Source organism: Pagrus pagrus, assembly GCF_965226575.1.
Source record: "Pagrus pagrus genome assembly, chromosome: 9".
Lineage (NCBI taxonomy): Eukaryota > Metazoa > Chordata > Actinopteri > Spariformes > Sparidae > Pagrus > Pagrus pagrus.
In genome coordinates, this window is record NC_140193.1 from 28,241,884 (window position 1) to 28,268,291 (window position 26,408).

The following is a 26,408-nucleotide window of genomic DNA, read 5'->3' on the forward strand; positions in this document are numbered from 1 at the left end:
GTATGTAAATTTGGCATTAAAGACATGGACTGTGGCTGTATCTCACCCTATTATAGGCTGCTGGTTGCCTGTCCCGCTTAAGCAACATAACATGCTTATTTTCTCTTCAGTCTTCGGGTTTCAGTACCACTAAGTAGCAGTAAGTTGGTTCTGCTTCCAGACCAGTTCCACCTATGAAATGTCTATACAGTAACAACTCAATTCTACCAAAAACAGACACCTTTCGCCTGCCTTAGAGGACCTCTGTGTTACATTACACCAGACAGGACTCTGTGCCAACTCCTCTTCTCCAGAGTGCATGTTTTCCATCCTCCATTAGCTCAATGTGACTACACTGGGCTGCTGCACTGTCAATTATTCACACTCTTTTTGTCTGAGTAGCCCTGATGCCCTGGCACTGGCAGTTCAACGAGACAACCTCTTTTCAGCTCCTGGCAGGCATCTGGCCTCCGCTGTCTGCTGACTGTCCAGGCCAACTAAGGCTGGATTTCTCACTTTGTTACACTTTGAGTGACCTGCAAAGGACTTTTTTTGTTTGGTTCACACTTAACTCACAACTTTTTATTGATACAGTCATCAGTTTGCATTGGATGTACAGTAATGTAGATCATCAGATATATGAAGTATTGGATATTCTGTATGTTGGGAAACCTTTGGGAAACTGTATTTCTTTGTTTCTCCTGTCTATCGGTTATTTTCCCTTCACTATCATCTCTTGCCTCTTCAGTTCCTGGGGCAGTTTGAGCTTGTTATGAGGGATGTAAAAGTCTCCCAGACCTGAACTATAGCATCTGCTCAGCCAGAAATTTCCCCACTGCTCTCAGCAACTTCCCATTCAACACAAAGTATTTGGATCTGTCCAGGGACCTTCTGACAGAGCTCTCCTGGGGCTCCTTTGTGGCGTTTTTGGGTCTGTTGTAGAGTGTTGGAGAGAGAATAACATCATTTCTGTGGAAGGCAGAGCTTTCATCAACCTCCAAGGTTTACAGAGGCTGAAGCAGCTCTCTATCCGGAGGGAGACTTCCTCAAACAACTTGTTCTGGCTCAAAACTACTCTGCCTCGCTGCCCTGGAAAGGAGAACTTTTGAGAACCTGGAACCTCTTGTGACGCTGCGTCATCCAGCATGTCAAGTCCAAGCATACTGTGATAATTAGGAGCCAGTCACTTATATGACAGTATAATCAAGGGGTTGTTAATTACCACTTCTTCTTTTCAAAGTCCATGACTGCTCTTTGATATTTTTAGGCCTATTATTACAAATTGCAGATCCCTTTTTCTTTTTGGTTGAAGACTCATTTACGGTGTGATAATAGATATCATTTTTAATTAAATACAGGTGGCAGAGTTCTTTTTATACTGCAATCAGCAAAGCAGTCTGGTTAGGGGGTTCAGTCACTATACATCATGCAGTAATCCGGAGGAAAGGGTTAGCTCTATCGCCTTTTCTTGTCCTCCCAGGCAGCCATATAGGAGAAAACCAAGAGCAGCTTGTGTTGCAGCATCAGGGCTGCTGACACATGGTGACGGTGGGTGAATTAGTCTAATGTGGGACACTTAAGCTCTAGTGGGTGTGGGTCCAATCCTGCTCGTTTTCATAAGGATGTATTAATGATATATCTGTTAATCAAATTTATATATATACTCTGTATTTGTTATTTGAATCAAATTTTCATTTGTCCCACTTCAGGAAACATGTTTTAAAAGTTGGACAGTATGATCTGTCTAATGTGGGACAGCACTATAGGGTGTGTGGAGTGGCTGATATCAATAACAATAGTTACTTACAAGGTTTTGGTCTTCTAATTCATTATTTTAGATATTTAAGGTGAAGAGCAAGTTATAGTCAATAACTGCAGTGCCTTCATCTCTGTTAAAATGGAAGTAGAGTTATGTATTTTTGTGGTTGTATGTATGTATGAAGGGAGTGTGGCCCAATCCCATTTCCAAGTTTTACCCCTACCCCTCAGAACAGAGTCAACGTGGCGTCTTCAGCTGTGGTGATTTCTCTTGTGTTACTCTGTTGATCCTGGTATTGTCGCAAGGCCATTTGCAGTTTATCTGGTGGGGATAGAAAAGCATGGACGCTCACAATTCGTTCACAACTTCATGCAATCAATCAAGTCATCAAATTACAGGCCGCTATCATTAGCAGTGCTTTATAGACTAACATCCTACCCTGCCAGCCTGCACTGACATTAGAGGAGCAGTATCAAGTGCAGTAACTTCCCTGCTGAACTTCAAAGGGTGAACACTTAAATATATCAAAATGTGGGACTGTCACACACAAATGTATTGAGACTTTCTTATTATATGAACTGACGTGATTTAGGCCTTTTAACACAGACTCTTTCAGTGTGCTGAGTGTGGATTCAATGTGTTGGCGTCAATTTGCAATATATTCCAGAAGTCTGAAAAGAATGTCCCACATTAGGCTAATTCACCCTACATGAGTTATCATGAATTCATACCCTCCAAATAGTGGTCCATCTCTAACACTGACAAATAATGTATTACTAATCAGGGCTCCAGGGTTCATTGGTTGCACTGGTGCGGCTGAAATTGAGCAGGTCTGATCAAATAAAAACTAGCCTTTAAAAATGTTTGAACATACAACACTTGGTTGTGCAGTTGCCTTTGAACAAATACCTGTACCAGTCAAAAGTTTGGACACACCTTCTCATTCAATGGTTTTTCTTTATTTTTATTTGTGTCTACGTTGAAGATCAATACTGAATACATCCAAACTATGAAGGAACACATATGGAATTATGTAGTAAACAAAAGAGTGTTAAACAAACCAGAATAGGATTTATATTTTATATTCTTCAAAGTAACTACCTTTTGCTTTGATGACAGCTTTGCACGCTTCTGGCATTCCTTCAGTCAGCTTCATGAGGTGGACACCTGGAATGGTTTTCCATCAGTGCTGGTTGTTTAATGGTGTATACATCAACAGTCCAGCGAGTTTGACGGCGGGAACATTTATGTTTATTTGCTTTACTTGTGCAGTGTTTATCTGCCCCTCAGACAGCCAGATTACTTTACTGTACACTAGCCGTAAGCTAATGGTAGCTAATGTTGTTGTTAGCAAGCATCAGCACACACAGAGAATGTGTTTGTCTGTGTGGTTAAATAAAGAACAGCCATGTTGTGCAAATAACAAATGCACTTGGGCCCACCTGTGCGCCCCTGGGGGTGTTGGTTTTAATTTAATTTGGTCTTAAATTAAGACTAACACGGCACGTAAAATAGAGCCCAAAGGCGCAGTGTTTCCTGCTATTTAAAGGATGCATTATTCAGAAGATGCACCTTCACAGGAGGGTTCACAGCACATGTACACTCTGTTTGAGTGATAACAGAAGCTGCTTTCAGGTATTTCACAGTAAACATTTAAGGAGCAAAAACTAAAAGCTGAAAAGGAAACCTACGGGACAAACAGAACTAAACTTATAGCTTCTGAAATAAATATGTTTAGTCAGGATCTCAGGATTTATCAGAAAGACGACTGCTTCACTCCAACTGTTTGATTGTATCGATCTGAACCGTGTTTGTTTTTAATGTGTAGAAGAACACTGAAGTTTATCAGCTGTTCCTCGTACACAAATGTGCAAGTTAATGTAGAGATACCCATGTTGTTTCTGCTGCTGGAGGGTCGCTGCAGGTAATGTCATTAATATTTTCCTCATTAAGGTTGTATCTCACTCCTCTCATCCCACCGGTTATTGATCAGAATGATACTTTTTATCAGCAGCGATCCTTCTCCTCCTCAGTTGAATATCAATGTATTTTTTCATGCAGTCTGTTTAAATGCTCCATGTCGTGGCACACCTGACTCTTAAAGGGAATGGGATACCACACTCTAATTGGTTTAATTTATGTTACGCCCAAAACACACCCATGACTAATGAAGAGTCTAAATACAACCCCTTTGCGCCATGCCCCTCACTTTGTGCCCAGATTATCTGCGTTTAACTAGCAAAATGGACTTGGGCACGCCCTAAACAGATTTTGCCATGGCCATGCATTTTAGACCATCTCCAGAGGGTTCAGAGTAGCCGTCTCTAAGCAGCTGAGTAGCAGCAATTGCCCCCCACTCCACTCAATGCTTCACAAACATCCTTTGTTTTGCTATGATAGAGAGCCCCCTAGCAGCAGCTACATATTGTACATTTATGAAATTATATTGAAATGTATTATTATTATAACTTATTATTAAGTTAAGCCCACCAATACAACATTCTGGGGGTCTGTAGTTCATAAACTTAACCTTTTCATAACTTTGAGGTGTCTGTACACCCAAAATAAGCTGTCAACAAATTAGCTGTTACAATAATAGTAAACATAATCATATTTTATTTATCAGTGTAATGAAAAAGTGATGCTTTGTTAACATGATTACATAATTTAGAATGCGACAGAATACATGTGCACCGCTGTGACTGGTCAGTATTTTAGCTGCAGACTTACCTGTGAAGAAGAGATGAACATGATTATTAAATAAATGAGATGTTGCATCATTAAGGTATTGTTCTTACATCCAGTCATCATTTTACTTTCCTAGTAGTTAATGAAGTACCACATGAATTAATTAAAGTGTTTTCATGCATGAAGGTAAGATAATTCACATCTCCGTAACATAAAGTGTTTCCATAACTCCTATAAAAGCTCTGGTCACATGGCCCAGCAGAGGATGTACTTCATGCCTCAGCTCAGGAAGTTCAACCTGCAGCAGGAGCTGCTGATCCTGTTCTACACGGCATCATGCCGTCTGCTTTCATTTCATCCATGAGCGTCTGGTTTGGATTAGCCACCAAATACGACATGATCGAACACAGAGGACTACAGAGAATATCATCAGTGCCAACTTCATTCAGGTCTTATATACACCCAGAGTGAGGAAACAGGCAGGAAACATCACATCAGACCCATCACACCCTGGATACATCACTTCTCTCCTCTGGTAGGCGCTCAGAACACTGTGCACCAAAACAACCAAACACAGAGGGCACAACTGTGATGAACAGTTAATCAGTCACATGATGTTACAACCCTGTAACACTAAAAAATCCACCTACCTACAAATGATAGATTTACTGTTTAAAATAGGCAGTACTGTACTATAACCCATCACTGTCACATGTAATCCCTGCATGTTGTGTACAGTATGTACTCTACACAGCCACCCACTTTATTTGTATTTATTAAGTAATCTATTACAATAGTCACTCAGGTTATGCACTCTGCACCTCGCTCTATTGACTACCTCTTAATTTGAAAGGGTGTGCATATCACTGACATGACACCTGTCACGATCATTAGGAAGTCTTTATGAAGATTTATGACTGTTGTCAGTAGGTGTCATTATGTCATTTTTAATGGGGGTCAGGGTAAATTGACCAAATGACACTAATGACAACAGCCATTAAACACTAACATTTATGCTGATGCCAGGTTCATGTCAGTCTAACTCCTGCTGTTTACAGAAATAGTGATGATAGTAATAGTTTCTTGCATATAGACATTGTGTGTTGATCATTTTTGCTTTTGTATATTTTTGTATATTTTTCTACGTCATCTACGTCATCTACGTCATGTACATAATAGTTCTATGCTTGTATTTATTTATTTATTTATTTATTCATTTTAGAGTTCAACTCCCTTTATGCTACAAAAGAGGAAAACAAACATGACTTCAGGAGTCTCACAGCCTGGAGAATGAAGCTGCTCTGTAGTCTGGTGTTACAGCAGCAGATACTTCTGTATCTGTGGTCAGATGGCAGCAGGGTGAACAGACTGTTGCTGAGTGGGTGTTGGTTGTCTTTTAGTATTTTTGTGCTCTGTGCAGACATCTCACTTCACTGATGTCACTGATGCTCTGTAGATGGTACCAGTGATGTTGTAGAGCCTTCCTGTCCTGGGCCGTGATGAACCATGTCAGTGTGGGATGTTAAAGTGCAGCGTCTAATATAAAGCAGTCTTGTGTATGAAATCCGTGTTCTCAGGCTCCCTCCAACAATGCTCATAAAACATGTATTAAAATAATATTAAAGAGGTGATGGAAATGAAAATGTAAGACAAAACCAGAGTCAAGTTCCTTGTGTGTGTCCACATGCGTGGCCAATAAGCTGACTGCAGCTTTCCTGCTGATGGAGAGACATGCCAGACCGCTGTCTCTGGTCAGGATTCAGCCCATCATTCAGACTTTGTGGTTTTGATCATTATCTAACCAGGCTCATGGTAACATAGTGAGCCACATTTAAAACTCATTAATAATAGCTGTATGCTAATTGCTTCCACAGCAGCACAAGAAAAACTAAACTCAAAGTCTCATTATTCTCTTTATGTGTCCCTGCATGTGCTCAGGGCCTTTTAAGCCCTGAGAACTAGCCTCCAGGTTAAACTACTCAACCACCATGTGGCCATTCAACCAGAGCCAAGCATAGCATCATAATTCAGCCCCTGCTTACAGGGCACCTCCACCTGGAGAGTTAAAAGAAGAGCATTTCTCCCTCACATCCATGTTAAATGTGTCATCCGGTGCATCCAGTCGAGATCTTGGACCTCAATGCTTAACATTTCTCATATTTTGCTTCTCCTTCATCCTCAGAGGTTGTCTTGTGTCTCCAGCTCTCCAAGGCCCTTGATGTGTAGGGTGTTGAACCTGTTCACTATTTATTGGTGAGATATCTATCATAGCTAGATTAGATTATATAGCCTGGGCACTCTACTCGACTGTTGTGGTGAAGAGGGAATAAAATGGAAATAAATGTTTCACTAATATCAGCTAATGTCAGCCTAACCGTTTGAGTGAAAGGTTGAATTTTTCAAATCAAATCAATTTTATTTATGTAGCCCAAAATCACAATCACATTGCCTCAGTGGGCTTTACAATCTGTACAGTGAACGACATCCTCTGTTCTTAGACCCTCGATGAGAGTGAGGAAAAACTGGCCATGCTGAGAAAAAAAACAACCTTTTAACAGGAAAAAAGATGGAAGAAACCTCAGGAAGAGCCACAGAGGAGGATCCCACTCCCAGGATGGACAGACATGCAGTAGATGTCGCATGAAATCTTAAAAAGATGTCCATGAATTTCAGAATATCGGAGTATTTGATGTGTCCCCCTTTTGCTTTAATAACAGCATGCACTTAATCTGACATGGATACGGTGTGGTCAATGGTCCCACTGATCGTGCTTTGAATACAACTGATCCAGTTTCTGTCAAGCATTTCAAAGGTCCATGCACTCATGATCTGAACCTTTTGGACCCCACTGTATATACAGTATGTGTACTTCATAACTAGTAACTAACGTGCACTAGGGCTGCAGAAATTGTGAAATTCTGGACCAACACCGATGTGTAAAGCTGCCAACAAGGTGCATTTCTGCCAATACCAATGTTCAGTCGACATGCAGTATTGGTGCATCCCTAGTTACATGTGTTTCACTCAGTTCATTTAATGTTGGTCATTGTGGACCTCCACACTATTGGCTGAACCATACAGGCATTACATTTTTGCTATTTACTCACAAATGTTCAGAGGAATTTTTGTATGCTGTTCTTTTGCTATAGATTATTTTATCATTACTTTTTAAGAAACCTGGCTAACAGAGTAATCCTGCTCGGTGCAACAGTCCCAACTGGACTCCAGTTTCTGGACTGAAGGACCTTGTAAAAACCAGAGGTGATGTTCCTTGACTGAATAATGCAGTATCTTATTTTATTTTTTGGCTCATGTATGACTTGTGAACAAGTGTGTACTTTTTGTAATAAACTCAACTGAGTGACTTTTTTGCATTATATTTTGATATCATTTTGTATCACATGTACATTGTCAATTCCATAATTATATCTCAGTAGCTTTAGTTAAAAGGTCCTATTTGTTAGAAAAGTTGATTTTTGAGTCTCAGTCCAAACTCGCTTTGGGCCGGTGACTGACCCGACCTACAATCCCAGAGCATCAGTATTTGACGAGTCGGAAATGAGACTCAAAAATCAACTTTTCTTACAAACAGGACCTTCAACCAAACTAGATTTCTCCCTGTGGTAGCTCTCCAAGTAGCTTCCTCAACACTGTACGAAAATAGAAATGATATCTTCCATTATGTCAGGACAAAAGACAAAGACATTCATTGATTCAAAATTTATTCTTTTAACACATACATGTTATTTAAGATGTACAACAGAGGTGAACTGGATCAATTATGGACGAGCCATTCAGGGAGCTGATCAGCCAATGACACGGGTTGATTTATAGACAGGTCTGAGGACTCATTCACTTTAGCCAGATGTATTTGTCCCCCACATCTGCGTTATAACCACGGGCGTACTTCTTCCCAGGGAGCTACAAGGACAAAAACAGAAAACAAGACTGAACATTCAAAACAACAGAATAACACACAAACATCTTCGGCTTGCTGAGAAAAGTTTAATTAAGTCTAGAAGGAGGAAGCACCCGAGATATAATTTTGTTTAAAAGTGAACTGATTCTAATTGAAATAGCTGGAAGCATCTAATCAAGATAATTGGGTTGCCTGCAGGGTTCAATTTGATGCTTTTAACTCTAAATATAAAGACATTTACATAATTTTTGCTGTTGATTAATCCTTTTGAATGAAATCATGCGAATAAAAATAACAAATCAACTATTTACTGGTTACAACCTGGAATGTTCACTGTTACACAATATGCACAATGGAAGCTGCAATACATCAATGTTGCAAATGTCCTTCCATGACTTTACTTTGTCAACTCGAATGTGCTGAGGGAGATTACGCCACCACGTGTCACACTTCTCATTCCCTCCACTGAGAGCCAGGCTCAGAACTAAATGTCAGGTCACAGCCTCCTGTAGCATTACACAGCCTCATTTTTGCAGCAGGGGAAGACAAAAAAAGTCTCCAGTCAATAAACAGAAAGGTCAGACCCAAATGTTTCACTGAAAGACTGATGATACCAAAAGCCTCGCAGAATATTCCACATCTGGCATTTGCCTTCTTGTAACTACGAGGCGTTCAATATTTCAGCAGGAGAAAATTAGTTCCATCGCACTGACAGTACAGCACAGGCGTCACATGGCAAAGGGTAGAGAAATAAAATGATCCAATATAAAGACAACAGCGAGGGGTTTAGGCAGAGGCAGGGTTCCTCAGAAGGATTTTATAGGTTTCAATAAATAAAGACAATCTTACTTATCCTCTGATAATAACAAAGCATCAAACTAAAGGCCAACTCACACTCTGCCTCTTCTGCCTGACTGCCTGCTAGACTGACTGACTGAAGGATGGGTTCAAAAATGATGTCTTATGTAACAAACTGGCCTCAAAGGACTCGGCTACATTTTTTCGTTTTGAAAAATATCAGTAATTAGATTCAGGTACTGGGTTTGTTACCGAGACACTGCTTGAGTCTCTGAAACATAGTGAACTACTGCTAGCAACATTAGCAGAGTTCGCTAAAGGTGGTGCGGTTCCACCATGACTTCTGGAGTAAATACTGCTCCGACCAACCTGCAGCAAGAGCCATGTTTTTCTGCTGTGATGGGAATTCAATTCAATTTTCCATTTTATTTTATTTTTTCTGCACTGGCGTCTATGCCATGGTTAGACTATCAAGCCTTGATTTTTAATGCTCAATAGATCATTGGTTTGATGACGTGGCGACTGTCATTTATATTTTAAAATGATTTTATAAGATGAGATCAAGTGTGATAAAACCACCATATTTCTTTATTTTAAAATACAGCCCACGTGTTCAAAGTTATGCAATTGTAATTGTAATGTCATTTGATTTAACAAGTCAATTTGGAACCAGCACAGAAATGAGAAGCGTTAGGAGGCAGAGGGATTCTGTAACAGTGCGTATAACTGGCCCAGGGCTAAGAGTTGACCCTGCGACTACCCTTTCCACACACAGACCTGAGGGTTAACCTCAGCCTGGGGGGAAACGATTCACACTTCTGCACCTCTACTTGCCCTGGATAAAATGTCTGGTGCAACATACAGCTAATGATCAAAAAATCCAACTGTTGACTGTCAAGCTACTACTGTTTACTGTAGCCCCGTTTCACACTGGCACCTCTTAGCCCCTGCTGTTCATTTTGATGATCAGAATTAAAAGCCAATTTTGAATCAATATTCTATTTAAAATCAAAATTGTGACACCTCTGGTACTGGGAATACACCTTTGGGAACGAGTGGCGCCATTAGATAGTTCAGCAAATGTAAAACGTCCATCTGTGTACATCTGGATGGTGAATGAATTCATATCGCTGTAAGTGGTAAACATCCAGGGGACACTTAAGGCATCCTTATAAATGATGACTACTGGCTGATTCATTAGCAGAGTTCTTAAAAATCATGTTTTATTAAAAATCAAAAAAACAAATCTGTATCAGTTCAGCTGTTTTGTAAATCAGTAGCTTTTTTTCCCTTGACTTCAGTTATTTATGGAGGATTCACTGAGATCAGTGCTGTTTTCAGGAACAGCCTGTTCACACCCACGGTTGGAAGCTCCTCAGTGAATCCAAACTCTGACATGTCGGCCACTGAGAAGCTCCACTGGGGCAGTTCGGGTTAAAGGCTTTGCCCAAGGGCACTTCAGTGGTGGTGATTACAGCGCAGCAAGCACTACCTTTCAATTTCATCCGGATTTCTCTAGGGAATTAAACCGACATCCCTCCAGTGACAGGCTCGCTTCTGTAACCTTTAGGCCACCACTGGTTCTGTTGCAACTCCCCAACCGTCTCACCACACTCACTTGAAAAACAATACTCAGAATAAACAAAAACCGAATAAATACCAGTGTTCACTTCACACCGTCTCAATTTCAGCATTTCTCAGATAACCGTGCCTCTGTTGTGCTGCTGTTTCTGGAAAACTCTTTGAACTATTTTATTATGCGGAGGATGAAGAAGGACCTTCCTGCCACAACAGAGCCACATTTAACATTCCTCTCCACAGATATCATACAAAGCACTGCAGAGCAGCACACTTTGAAGATACACACTGCCACTAACTATGGGAAACCACACACAACCCAGAGGAAAACCATTCTAATAAAGCTACGTGCTCACCCTGTTAGAAATACATACCTAAATCAGACTTGCCTCAATAATTATAATGCAAGTCAATCAATCAGGATTTACACTCTGTCCACTGCCAACCACTGCTTCATACAACAGCTACCCAGCATGCCATGCGAACAACCTGCAGTGCAAGGTATATACAGCGAGAACGACCTCGCTGTATACATTTTATATCACAGTTCTCAGTTATTACATTATGTTGCTATAGTGCCACAATTAACTGTAGTAGTAGTGTCCAGGGGGTGACATGCAGCAATATGAAGCAGGCACAGTGAGAATGAACATCTTGTCTCTACGTACTGATCTATAGGCGTAGTATTTTTCATCGTAGTCGTGGGCTCCGATGGTGATCTCTGGGAGAAACCTAGGTATGTGGGTCAAGGTTGACACCCTCTGTTTGTCCTCCATGCTGTAAAACAGAGAAAAGGACAGAAAAAGATTCAGCTTATAGCAAACTGTTGGAAACATGCATGTCGAAGCTGGAAAGGCGGAGCACACAAAAGGCAATCAGAACCAATCTGCATGCTCACTCCTCTGCATGATTCGAAACGGATCATACTAATTGAAAACTCACAACATCCTCATGTGGTGGTAGGAGACATCATCCTGCTCCAGCCACGGCCCTTTGTCGAACTTCAAATACTCGATGTCCTCTGCCACCTGAGGACAGACACAATCAATAAGCTGTCCGTCTACAAAAAATAGTCGGAGGTTTAAGCGTCGAAAATAAAATCCAATAGATGATATCACCCAGCTGACCCACTGTCCGTTATAGTCTTACCCTTTCAACATCTTGGGCTTGTGTTGCATCGTAAGCGAGCACTTCTGTTGTTTCACTAAAAGGAAAACACACAGACACACAGAGCTTCAGCAAACACTCACAGCCTGGGAAGAAAAACAACCACTAACTGGATGGGAGATTTAAATATCAAATTAAAGAATCTTGTTCAACTACTCACCTGATTTGAGGCAGGAAAGACTTCTTGTAGGAGTCCTCGATGCTCTTCAGATAACTCAGGGGCACGTTCTGAAGGTAGGCCTGACAATACAGACATAACATTTTTTAGGTTCATACTTTACTTGGTGTCTACTAGAAATGTTTTAATGAGAGATGCACCAATCGATCAGCCAGGGACCGGATCTGGGCGGTTTTCAGCACGAACAGCCATGGCTGGTGATCAGTGAACTAACCCTGACCCAGTGTTAGATATATCCAGTTCTGAACCAGTTAAATGTACACATATGCAACATGACTATCAGCCCGAACTGAAAGAAAAAGGCTAAATATTTTATGCGATTTACCTCATTTATGTGCACTTGTCTCATTTTCACCTCAGTGTGAGTCTTCGCTGTGTTGTGCTGTCATTTATAGTCGCACTTTCTGAGAGCTTTCTTGTGCGTTTCACTGCGGGAGTCCACACTGACACAGCCGAGCAGAGACAGGAACGACACTCCACTTTACCACATGATAAGTTGTTATATAGTTGGGCTGCCCTGTTTTCTTGTCAGCTGCAGCACATTACAGACAGACTCCTTATGTTTTTACCTTTCACAATAAGAGTCCTGGATACACCAGTATACACTGTGTAAAGGCTTATAAGTTGGAGGAAATACTGTTAGACCATTTCAGTAACAGGCCACTCGATCAAATGACTGAGATTTATTGGTACAGCAATTCATTTTCAGTTGGATGTTATTCGTACAGAAACAGCTCTGTTCAATAACAGAGCACTCTATTCTGAAATGTGTCTTGTTTTGGAGAAAATATGAGAGGTATTTAATAGTAATCAATAGGTCACAGAGATGTTTGTGTATGATATTAATTGTAGTTCTCAGAAAGACATTTTGAAATCGGCAGGTGAAGCTTGGAAATCTGAATTGACGGAGAAATTGTAAATTGCTGCATCTCCAGCTTTAATATTAAAAAAAGAAAGAAGAAAAGAAAAAACACACTTTTCAGCTCTGCCGGTGTTTTTGCAACTGTGGTAGCGCTGGGGGTGCAGCTGAGGATGGTGACTGCATAGTTGTGACATCACAACTTCACACATACTGACACAGCTTGTTGGAAGGCACAATTGCTGAATCAGCTGTGCAATTCTCTGTGGACTGAGCGTCTTCTTATTCCCAGTATTTATATAGCACCTAGAGCTTAAACTAGACAAAATCTCACTTTCTACAATATGGGACCTTTAATAAATTATTAACAAGAAGCTTGCAGGCTGATTAAGTCAAACTTTAGACTACTCTTTTAATATTAACATTTATATTTGGAATCAACATATCCAACCCTCTAAGGGGTTTTTCTGTTCAGTTGTTCCATCTGAGATTGTGCCCTCTATTGAGAGTTAATGAATGAGACTGAAATGTTTTGACAGGATTATAGTATCCTACAGAGATCCTGTGGTTTCTGTGTGTCACATTACCTTTCCGCTCTGTTTCAGCTTCTTCTGCACCTCCTCGGCTGGCAGGTCTACGTAGATGGTGAGGTGTGGAGGCAGGAACTCACAGATGCTAATGCCTTTCACCTCAGTGTAGTGCTGCACACCTGCAAGCCAGAAGACGTGTGTTTAAGAAATTTGTCTTGTGTGTGTTTTCAGATAAAGGGAATCATTTTTCATTTGCCATTATGTTCCAGTGTTGTACTGCTGAATACTCACACTCCTTCCTGATGTATCCGTGTTTGAACATGGCCTCCAGGAAGACCATGTCACTGAAGGGAGAACGCTCCAGGACCACTCCTTGGCCTTAAACACAGATGATCATGACATAGATGAGTAATTCTGTTAATATCCTGTCATACGTCATCCATTTCGAAATATTTTTACTAAAATCATTTTCCTGATATCACAAGTGCTTAAACATATGTACAAATCCGCTGCTTGCCATACACATGACCCGTGGTATCTGAGCACAGGGAGCTACAGTGCCTCTCTGAGTGAGTGATACCTGTGGTGAGCAGGTGTTCGATGGCGTCAGAGTACTGAAGAAGCCTCATGGCGTACATCCACAGCTGCAGTCTGTAGCTGTTTCCATCAGCAGCTTTGGGGTCTGTATAGAACTTCTCCAGGCTGCACATCCCGTTGAAGTCAACAGGAAGTGGCTCCTTCTCCCCGGTCATCTTGTCCAAGTAGAAAGTGTCAGCTTCAGGCATGTAGAGCATCCCTGTACATACAGAGTTAGAAGATACGGTTTTTGACACAATTACTGTCCAGTATTTCTTTTTCTGGTCCTGGTGAGTGGGGTACCTTCATTTACATTTGCTGTTGTTGGTTTTTTTTTGCCCTCCGCATTATCTTCTGATACAATTATCCAAATAGCTCAATTGATGGCTGTGTTTACCAATAATACCGATCAATAACCCAATTGTATAACTGCCACTAAGATAACGATCAAGAAAATGTTTCCAAAATGTCAACAGTAGGCTTTTCACAGTTATTACATAATTGCCTAATCGCAATTATTTGAGCAGACAGCGATCATTCGGCACAATCGTTGGAACCATTCCTCTTCACCTGTATAAAAACAGCCGGATCAAAGTAACAGAAGGGCCATATCTCAATTCCCATATAATGTTCCACTGTTTAAAGTTTGACTGGCACTCTTTTAATGTCGTCATCTTATTGTGCCCCTTCACTTGCTGTGGTTTAACGGCACCTGAGTGGAAAATTAATGGTACACCACACGGTTTACCTTGGGCACCAAACTTCTAATATTTGCGGGATTTTAGCGGATGGAAACACACTTAACTTTTAACTTTAACATTTTCTATTGCATCTGCATACGCATTATTACATGGCCTCATTGTCAGCCATCTGTATGACTATAAACCTGGAGGAATCAGTGGTAGAGTGTGTGTTGGTGCAAACACTAACAAAGACTCCCCACAGTGAGATAATTACCCAGCTTGTCAGCCAGCTTCTGGGCCAGTGCTCCTTTCCCTGAGGCCAAGTTGCCATCCACAGAGATGATTTTGCTGTACTGAGATAACCGTGGCGTCGTCCTCTCACCCAGAGCGTAGGCCCACCAGCCATACCGCAGGCTTCTCACCGAGCTTGTGTGAACACCTGCCTGTATGACAAGAAAACACCACCTTTAATTAATAACATGGGGTTAACACAGTCCAGAGCCAATTTAACCGACCAATGGGCCCAGGGGCAAAAACGAGGCCAATGCTGTTTTTGTAAACAAACATTAAATTCAAACTTTATATGTCTTTTCATCATTTTATAGAGCAAAACTTCTGCACACCTGTGGATCTACAGGTGCTTAGGAGAAGAGAAGGGTTGACAGAATCTGAACATAGACCTCCTGCACACTGTCCTCCTCACTTGCAATCAGGAAAAGTTGAACATTGTTTCTGCTCACGGACCTTCATCAGGTTATTGTACAAGACAAAAGGAGAGCGTCTTAAAAAGGTTCGTCGACTCACTTGGACCAATCAAACCTGGACTAATGAAGTCACACTTCTGACTGAAAACACTCATGAATCAGGCAATACAATATATATCTGCATATATTAGGAACAATGAGTGTGACCTGATTGACCCACATTTGTCAACCAACCTATTTGAGATGGTCTCTCCTATTGTCTGTGTACCGACACCCTGTTATTACAGTTACCTATTTGCAGGTGAAGAGGACAGTGTGGTAGTTTTTCGTTGTGATTTTATCAAACTGAGACCAAATGAATTAAGTAAATACGAAACATATTAGCTTCTTTGTCAACGTAAAATTGTTGTTAACTATGTTTAATCTTGGTATTAAAACTAGATATGACACAATAAGGCCCCTCTACAAGACGAGAATGGGTAAAATGAACAAACAGCCATAGGGGCCTTACCATTTCAGCTTTCATTGCGTTCTAGTGACACACACAAATGACCTAATCAATAAAGATTAGCACAAAGTAAATGCTGCACCAACAACAGCTTTGTTCAGTTGGTAATCCATCCTCGACGATGACAGAATATAAAAATGCACAGCTTAATTATTTCACTATTCTCCCTGTGAAGACTGACAGTGATAACAGTAAGCCATACGCAGCATAACTCCCTGATAATATGAAGAGGGATTACAACAAGCAGCGTTAACAAATGACTCGGGAGATTCTCGCAGACCTGAATTTTCAGTCTACCTTCAAGTTGCTGCTGGTTAAACTGATGCAGTGCAGCAGCAGTTTGAGATGCTGCTCACTTACTGAACATTGATCTATAATGAGAGCTGTTGCAAATATGTTGTCTGTCATGCATCAGTGACAGTAGACTGGTCTGTAGGTGTAGCTCACTAACAGATAACTGAGTGTACATCTGTCTGTGATGATGATTTCTTCTTCACAGTTGTGACCTCAGCACTCAGGACGAGATTCGCTTGAATTGTGTAGAGACTGGATTTAAAAGATGGTTTCGTCCAGTGTACACGTTTGATCACTGGGACAGACAGCTGGAGACACAATTGGAACAACACGTAGACAACTGACGGAGTGGTGAGGTAAAACACGGGTCTACTGACAGGACATTTAAAACAAGATGGGGCTAATGAGCACTTTACACAAGCTTAGCACATTATTTGGAGGAAACTCTGCATTAGGCGACACCGGCGCTTGCTAGCTTAGCCAAATTTCATATTTACAAGGTGGAGTCGTGACAAGCTTGACTCGGAAATACGATAACATTAATTTAAAATGTACTTAGATGAACTGACAGCTCGTTCTGGCTCTCGGCTGTCAACACCATCGTAAATAAACCAGCAGGTAGCATGTTGGTGACCGACTGTGATGCTAGCGGCTAGGAAAGTTAGCTTGTCCTTGATAATTTGAGCTGTTTTGCAGGACAGGTACAGAGCCGTCCCCCTGTGTTGTCCGCCCTCACCTTCTGTGTTATGTTCACCGATTTGAAAGCAGTTGTTCCCGATGGGATGACCAGTCGAATCACCCTCAGGGCCATGATTAACCGTCCTCCAAAGACCCTCCGACCTGACCCAAGAATCACCGCAACCCGGCCACTGAATAATACGTCAGAGGTAAGGGCCTACGCTTCGTGTTGTCTCAGACATTATACGTGGAGTTATGTCTAGTCGGTGCCTCTTTTTTTATTAACTAAATGTTTACTTAGAAAAATCTAAATATACACTCATTATAACATAAAGCAGAGAAAAGAACTCTAATAGATGAACTTGGATAAATTATGATTACAATTTTAATAGACCACAAAAGAACATTCTGCAGCATTTTAATAAACTGATAATCAAACATTTGGTTCGTCTATAAAATGTCACAAAATAGTGAAAAGGCAATAGTTGGCTAAATTAAAATATGATCACATTATTTAATGGATAAAAGTAATGACATATTTTACTTAAAAACTTCTTTTTTTTAAAATCAATATAGTTGACAGTTAACCTCTATCAACATATTGATCAGCTGGCTAACTGGACATCTCAAATTAAATACTGAGCTAAAATGCATTTCCCCCCATAAGATGTAAGAATATGACCAATTGTGATCTCCACCCTTGTATTCATATATCCTTTCAAGGGGCCACTGGGAATACAGTGTAGTAGCCGACATCCATTTCTGGTGTGTGTCCCTGTCTTTTCACCAGCAGGTGGCAGTATTGATTTCTTTTTTTTAAAGCACCCTGCCTCACAACAGATATCAGTAAATCCTAAAGCTGTCTATTCTTGAAAAAGATGTGTACAATGGCAATGTGACCATCTGCACTGAAAAAGTAGATGGGAACACAAACTGACCCCTCTAACCCAACCTGAAGCAGCATGATCTCAGTTCCGTCTCTTGTCACTGCGGCCCTGGATGCAGCATCACATCAGAGGGAAAATCCTGTCCAGCAGTTATTTTCCAAATATCTCTGATTCAGCATGTAAGTATGTTAACAGTGTTAGGAATCTCCAGGATATGAACTGGAATGTAAATAATGGGTAGAAACAATGCTTGACATCAAATACATCACCATGTATTTGTAGTACAGTTATGAGTCAGCAGAGGTGCAGGTGTAGATTAGGTGCTCTACAAACAATGATGCACAAACAAACTAGGGTAAACCATTCTATTCTCTTCTCGCTGGTTTCACACCGATAGTAATGATGATTAGTAAATGTGATAGTAACATGTGCAGTCACCCGTTTTTTGGTTAAATTAGTCTTTTCCTGCGGCCGTACTTTCCCCTACAGTCACACACCTGAATTCTCAAGATTTACATAACACCTCCAGTCTGTCAGCATACAAGTGTGACTCACCGGCTGTTTCCTCTGTCGTCTAGGAAACCACCAATGTAAACAGGGCCGATAGTCGGCTACACCACTTCATATTTCATAGACTGTTCAGTATGAGCACCAGTGTTTCAGCTTTGAGTAGCCAAGTCTGCTTATACACCCCTACTGTCAGAATTCAATTCAACTGAAATTCAATACAGAAAAATCAATTGAACTAGTGTGGACACTGCCCACAACGCCAACAACAGCCGTCTCTTTTTAGCATCTGTTTCCCATCTTCTCGTCAAAGTCTTCCTCTCCCTACAATTTGTCAAACACACACTTTGGATGTTGCATCATGTGTTATTTGCCAGCTTTTTTGTAATCTATGAGACATCACATGATGAACAAAAGCCTCAGTACTGGCCCCTAGAGGCTACAATGTTTATCAGAAGTGTTGGACATAACACACAACACATTAAATATGATAGATTATAGCTAGAGTGTTTTTGAAGGAAATGTCATGAAGCAAACATGTCTCAAATTATCTTTTAATCCGCATAAAAAGAAAATGTTTTTAATGATCTGCAAATTTGTGTTCATTCAGGCTTTATCTGCAAACAATCCCTGAATATTTTATATGCTACTCCTACAATATCCCCTTGTGGTAATGAAAGCATGATGAACTCTGTGAAGTGTATGCTTAGGAAACTCAAAGCGCTTGGTTACGGTTTTGGAAAACTTCGTCTCGTTTGGAATCAAGACAGGAAGTGTTTGTTTTTTTCATCTTTTACCAAAACCACATATTTCCCTGACCCTAACCAAAGTGACTCCATTGTCAAAGCTCTGCAATTTGTATCATCCACCCCAACCACCTCAATGACTTCTGTGTGGGACAGGAACATAGCAGTCTGTGGACTGGAAAAACCTTGCCACTGAACGTTATCCAGGCAGGAATTCTCCAAAACATTGTTAGATAAATAGGCTATAATGTTCAGTAGTATTTAAGAACATGGGCGTCATTATAATCAGAAAGGATTTATCCTGTGGAAAGTACAACATGCTCAGCAAATTTAACGGATTAATGGATTTTGTGGAACCGTCATTTTGGACCAGCCAACAGACTCATTTCTTGATTTTCTAAACAAAGTTTGAATGTTGAATAGATTTTTTTCTTTTCAATTTCACTGATGCAAAAAGAACTGGCAAAAAAGTTTCTTTTTAAGGGAAAGTTCATTCAAAAATGAAGATTGAGTCATTATCTCCTCCCCCATGCTGATGGAAAGTCAGGTCAAATTTCATGGTCAACTAAACATTTTTGGAGCTTCACAGCAAAACAGTGATGCAGCATTCTCCTAAACAACTGAAGTAGACATAAAATGACTCCGTAAAGCTTGTATGGCATAATCCAAGTCTCCTGGATAGTCATTATTCACACCCTTCTTAAAGCCGAAATCTTCACTGGAGCTGTCAAGTTAAAAGCATTAGCATGCACCCTGTCTGAAGTGGGTGCACAGGCTTGACTGACGCGTCAAGGGTGTAAATAACGTTGTTCTAAGCAATATAGGATCTCAGGGCTTACAGATATTGGGATTACCATGGAGCCATTTTATTTATTATTTATCATGTTATTTTAGTTTTTCTTCACCTATTTTTTTGACTACCACTTCAGCTACTTCAGTTTTTTAGGAGAATAATGCAATGCAGTTTTACTATGAAGCTCCAGAAATGTTTTGTGGGCTATGGAAAATTCACCTGACTTTCCATCCGCACAGAGACGAGTAGATAATGACTGCATTTTCAGTTTTGGTTGAACCTATCCTTTAAAAGACGAAGTAGCAGACTGTAAACAGGCACTGAAAGGAGGGGGGTTGCTGTAAAGGAAATGTTTGCAAGCAATAGATCTTTGCAGCCAACGCTGAGAGATGAATTCATTCAACACACACTCATACACGCAGTTACAGTACAGAACCAACATTTTCCTGTGTACACATCCTGACACACAAAAACGCACACACACACCCACAGGAACCGGAGTAATTAGTCAACAGTAAAACAACAATACTCCACATTCAGGTCTCACGGCTGAAGCCCTGTGAGGCCAGCTGAGGGGTTTGGCAAACTATTTGTGCCAAATTTCCCCTGGTTTTACAGCACATTTTATTTCACTCCTCTGCAGTATGGACTGGCTTTAACAGCGCCAGCAGGGAGGAGGTTCACCAGCATTGTTTATCATTAAAACAACTCAATAGCATGGCAACCAAGATAGGTAGATTTTCTGCTCTATTCACACCTGCCTCACACCAGACAAAGAAAGCTCCTGCAGCTTCATCTTGACTTTACAGAAGCCATGAAACAAGATTTATTGTTAATATTTATACTTACCTTTGTGACATAAGACATGTTCCAGTATTTCTCATTGTTTTATGCACCTGCATCTCACAAGTGAAACACAAAAATGACTGCACCTAAAAATGTCAGCATGGTGTCTAAACTCCCTGGTTTTAAAGTGGGTGACTGACAATACTGTTCCACAATGTGGTGAGTGGCTTAGAAAACTATATAACATAATAATTATTTCAAATACATTTTTCTGAATATTTGTGTGTTCAAATCTGAAATTGGCAGCAGTGTTTTAAAGTAACTGCTTGACTGACATCTACTGGCTCACGCCTAGGACCATTTCCCGTTGTCGTCATTTCTTTTATAATAGCTGCCAAAATGGTGCTATGTCAGTGTTAGAACACGTAGCGTTACATAAAGTCTATTGTCTGGAAGTGAACAACCGCAGGACACTCAATATGAAATCATTTAACAGAGTTGTGCACCTTAACTGGTCTAACGATATGTTGCTGTTGTAGTTTTTCACATAGTGCACCAGTCTTTGAGAGTCCGAGGAGCATAGAAAGCATCCTGACTGGAAACATCACAAACTGGCATGGTTCATCATGGCCCAGGACAGGAAGGCTCTACAGCAGCTGATAAAAAAACCAGCAGAATATCAGTGGTACCATCAGTGATGTTCTGGTGGTTTTAATCATCAGTGACATCAGTGAAGTGAGATGTCTGCACAGAGCCCAAAGATACTAAAAGACAACACACTTAATCTTTTAAGGTTTGAAATGCAATTTGATGACATCACCCTGGGCGTTATAGTTGTGATCTCATTTTATGGACTAAACATTTATTTGAGTCCTTTTAACATTTAAGATTAATTAATAATGAAAATATGTTAGTTGCTGCTCCAGTACTGACCCTTCCACAATGTATAAAAACACTGCAAAAAGTTGTTTTGCACATATTGCACATCTTCAGGTCTGCAACCCTGAAGCCAAGTTTCTATGATGATTAACACGGACTCTAAGGGCCAGTGTGAATCAGTGTGTGATGCTCCTTGGTGCCACTTGAAAAGAAGCTGCTGGTGACTGTGAGCCTGTTTACACCTAGCATTAACATGCATCTTAGGTAAGCCAATCACAAGTGGACGGCTCCAAGTACAGGTGTGAATGCACACAAGACGCATTGAGGTCTGACCTCTTACACCACATTCAGAGGTGGTCTGGGCCACATATGGCCACATGCTTTAAGCAGTTTGTATAACAGTGTCCTGGGCCACAGTGAAGAACCAGATACTCAGCTGCCTGAGTACACACAATAATGTACTGACTCCATCTGGTTCACTGAAATGCAGATGACATGTTTGGGCTGTCTTAGCTGCCAAGATAAACAGCAGATGTTTGTGAACACTGTTTCAACTAATTTAACATTCAACTAAAGACCAAGGTTGTGATGGGATCAGTAGTATGGGATTACAATATCTCCAGACTTTCTTTAAAAATTGTGTCATTTTCCCATAAGCTAATGTAACATGTGTATATATTACAGAATTACCAGTATATATGCAACTCATATATGAACCCTATAAGTAATGGGAACAATTTCATATACTGAAATGTATGTCCAGCCCATACAAATATGTTTATGTATGTGTAACAATTTTGGCAAACAATTTCTAAAGTGCCTTGTCTTGCTAAAGTCCTGGAATCATTCTGAGTCCTCGCCAGTCTGGTTTCAGAGCTAAGCATAGTACTGTTACTGCTATCACCTCAGTTACTAATGATATTATATCTGCTGTTGATAAAGGGAAATACTGTGCTGCCCTCTTTGTGGATCTAACAAAAGCTTTTGATACTGTTGACCATGCTTTGCTCATACAGAGGTTAAGTGATGTTGGTTTTGATTGTAATTCCTGTAATTATTTCAAGGACTGCCTGTCTTGTAGACAACAATGTGTAGGAAATGATTGTTCCATGTTTTTACCATTGTCTAAAGTGGTTCCACAAGGCTCAGTACTGGGTCCTGTCTTATTCACAATCTATATTAACAATATTACATCCTCTATAACAAATTGTAACACCCATCTTTATGCTGATGATACAGTCCTGTACTGCTGGAGCCATTACAATTCTCCTGCAAGCTTTTGACTAACTGCAAAATTTTCTTTTTAACCTGAAATTAGTCCTCAATGCAAACAAAACCAAACTCATGATATTCTCAAGAGCCAGAGATATTGCGCATTGGTCTGCATGTTACCACTCTAACAGGACGCAGTATGAAAAGGGTTTCTGAATACAAATATTTGGGTATCTGGTTGGATCAGAAACTCACATTTAAATTTCATAATAACACACTTATTAGCAAGCTAAGACAAAAATGGGTTATTTATACAGAAACAGAACTACTTTCTCCGTGTTCTGTAGGAAACGGATCATTGAAGCTGTCTTTTTTATCTGTCCTGGATTATGGTGATGTTATATAGACATGCCTCTGTCTCCACTCTTACTCCACTAGACTGGGTTTATCACTCCACCCTCAGATTCATTACCAGTGACTGTTATTCCACTCATCATTGTATTCAATATGAAAAAGTTGGGCGGGCACCTTTAACAGTAAGACATGACAGCCATTGGTTTCTATTTCTTTTTAAAGCCTTGAAGGGCAACATGCCACAATATATCAGCTTTTATTAAACTGATCACAGACTGTTCAACACACTCTAGTGATATTATAATGCTGCAAGTTCCCCGGGTAAACATTACATTTGGGAAAACTGCTTTTAGTTTCAGTGCTCCACACACTTGGAACATTTTACAACGTGTTGAAAAGTGATACAGTTATACCTACAGGTCAGTTTAAGACTTTGATTTCAAACTACTGTGCATTCGAATGTAACTGTTTGTAACTACGTGCTGTCCTGTATGGTTGTCTGCCATTTATCTTTTATGCACCTCTGTTTTATTTGCGTTTGTCATGTTCGTGTGCTGCAGTATCTTATCATTTTCAAGCACTTTTTTCCGTTTTATTTGTATTCTGTCATATTGCTTCTTATCTGTTATCATTTATATGTACCCACTGTTTATTCGCTCTGTGATTATGTCCGTTGTTTCTGTTTGTTATCACATTTTTGCACCTATTCTGTTTTTTTATTTGTGCACTCGACATCATTAAAAATGGGGGCTTGCCCTCAATGATTTTTTGAGATTTGAATAAAGGTTGAATGAATGACTTAATGAATATAGCCTATGTATTTGTATAAATGTGTAATATAAAAACTATACATATATGAAGAGAATAGTATGCACAATTATATGAAAAATCCATCCTATTTATTCACGTAATACAAATCTTAAGATGCAACATTTCATATATGTTCTAAACTTATATATTTACATATATGAATTACATATTATAACATATATATTGTTAACATACAGTATATCGGCGCAGCGTATATGGCAGCATCACATTTAGTATACGAGTATACACCAATCAGCCACAACATTAAAACCACCTAGTTAATATTGTGCAGCTTCCCTTTGTGCAGCCAGAACAGCGCCGACCCATCAAGGCATGGTCATAAGACCTCTGGGGGTGTCCTGTGGTATACTTGGTCCACAGCAGTGTTTGGGTGGGTGATGCATGTCATGTGGCTTCCACATGAAAGCCAGGACCAAATGTTGTCGGTTTGTTCCAGTGTGTTGTTTACTACTATTGGCCAGTGGCTAAAAACACCATCTTATTTGGTCTTTAAAAACAGAACTGATGCACATGTGTATTTGCATAAAGAGCAGGGCAGTGACAAACACAAGTGGTCACTTGAGATGAATGTAGAGACACGTGTCAGTGCCAGGTGTGAACAGGCTCTCAGTCAATGGAAACACATGGTTGTCTCCATAGCTAAATGTTATGTTGCCCAGATTTTTTAATCACAATGAAGCATTTCTGTCAGTGTTAACTACCAATGCAAAACAATTATATTGAAGATATATGTTGCTGTGAACTTTATTTCATTTGTTGTCCTTACAAGATCCACTTCTGGGTTATAGAGCACAATGATTTTCTGCAGATGGCAGTACAGCAGTTGGTTAAATTTAGGGGATGATTGAGTTCCTAGTCTATAAAGGACACAGGATGAAACCTCATGACTACTGCATGTGTACTTACATACTTCCTGTAAAGAGCATTGCCCTGGTGACAGGAAAAGTGTGCACCAAAAAGTACAATTCTGCTGTCTGTTGTTCTAACAGTGGGGTCTCTCCCTCTGGCTGCTCTAGCAGAAACACAGTAGTCACTTCCATTCCTATCTAATCACATCACACTTAAAACTGTCTGACCACACAAGTGCAAATGAACAGAAACCATGACACTCACAGGGAGCTTTTTATGACCTGATGTTCATTTAAATGGAGCTGTGGTTGAGGGTATAATGGATCTCAGTTACATCTCACTGTGTTAAAAACTGCCCTCCTGTGCTTCACACGCGATGCTTCCCTTCCCAGAGGGCAGGAGTCCTGCTTCTCGTCAAGCCTCTGCCTGTTTGAAAAGGACTCTGCAGAGAGCCGTTGGCCAGCAGAATATGTGATGGTCCACACAGGGTTTTCTACTTTCACACCAGCTGTTGCAGTTGCAGCATCAAATCTTCCAGAGACTCATTCCCTAGAACAAAACACTCACACTGATAAAGCTTAAATGGCAAAAATGAACACTCTCATTTATATGCATATTGTAGTACACCAGAACTAAGACTTTAATGACAAAAGTGCTTAATTATTTTCATGTAAATGTACTACAAAGTACTTTTAACGAATCCATCTGTCCGCAAGGTAACATTTAAGTAGGAAATCATATTCATGTTGATACCTAATTTTGTCAAATGAGAATTTGTAAGTATGGGTGGTGGTAATCGAAAGCCCCACATACCTGAAGTGTCCATGCCTCAGCTTCAAATACTCTATGTCTGAACTGTTCAAATGATGAAATCGAAACAGTAAAAAACAGTGCTGTAATGAGCTTGAGGGAAGTTATGCAGTGGGCGGAAGACAAAAAAAGGCAGTGAGGTAGCTGGCCGTCCTAAATGAAAACCACTGCTGGGCTGAATAAAACATTACTCTAAAGTTAGCGTGAAATAAAGACATTGCGTCTGGTGTTGATGGCCCGTCACACAGGAATGCACTGGGGCCAAATAAACAAGCACACAAAGTGGGATAAATGCATGGGAACTGTTGCACAGCGCTCACCAGCAACCACACACCAGATTCTGTGGTCTGTCAGCTGCCATTTTCACATCTCCCATGTCCCTCAGTGCTTCACTGCTTTGTTGTTCTGTTCAATGTGGGGGTCTCTGTCACTACACAAAGCCAGGTTAGCTTCAACCAGTCTAATTTCATCTGTCGCACAAAGCCATCTAGTTCTTACATATTCAAGCTCAAAAACTACAGTAAGAAGGTTAAAATACAAGCGCCAAATTAATAAAGCAACAGAAAGCATCCTGACTGGAACCATCACAAACTGGTTCATGGTTCATCAAGGCCCAGGACAGGAAGGCTCTACAGCAGCTGATAAAAACCACCAGAACATCACTGGTACCATCTACAGAGCATCAGTGACATCAGTGAAGTGAGATGTCTGCACAGAGCCCAAAGATACTAAAAGACAACCAACACCCACCCAGCCACAGTCTGTTCACCCTGCTGCCATCTGACAACAGATACAGAAGTATCTGCTGCTGTACCACCAGACTACAGAGCAGCTTCATTCTCCAGGCTGAGAGACT

General features: G+C 40.5%; 1 protein-coding gene across 1 annotated transcript; it reads right to left on the bottom strand.

The window, feature by feature from the left end:
• Window positions 1-8,131: 8,131 nt before the first annotated feature.
• Window positions 8,132-17,114, bottom strand: ndufa10 (NADH:ubiquinone oxidoreductase subunit A10). Its single transcript, XM_084362710.1, has 10 exons — window positions 16,957-17,114; window positions 14,989-15,157; window positions 14,036-14,251; window positions 13,747-13,833; window positions 13,513-13,634; window positions 12,049-12,128; window positions 11,871-11,925; window positions 11,664-11,749; window positions 11,390-11,498; window positions 8,132-8,347 (listed from the first exon to the last, which is right to left on the bottom strand). The coding sequence occupies exons 1-10, from the start codon at window positions 17,029-17,031 to the stop codon at window positions 8,279-8,281; spliced, it is 1,068 nt and encodes a 355-aa protein (XP_084218836.1). The 5' UTR covers window positions 17,032-17,114; the 3' UTR covers window positions 8,132-8,278.
• Between the last annotated feature and the right edge of the window lie 9,294 nt (window positions 17,115-26,408).

Excerpts from the sequence above, each read along its gene's own strand:
- ndufa10 (XM_084362710.1), bottom strand. The coding sequence starts at position 17,031 with ATGGCCCTGAGGGTGATTCGACTGGTCATCCCATCGGGAACAACTGCT. Across the intron at positions 11,499-11,663 it reads TACCACCACATGAGGATGTT|CATGGAGGACAAACAGAGGG; the intron begins GTGAGTTTTCAA and ends TCTGTTTTACAG. Across the intron at positions 8,348-11,389 it reads AATACTACGCCTATAGATCA|CTCCCTGGGAAGAAGTACGC; the intron begins GTACGTAGAGAC and ends TTGTCCTTGTAG.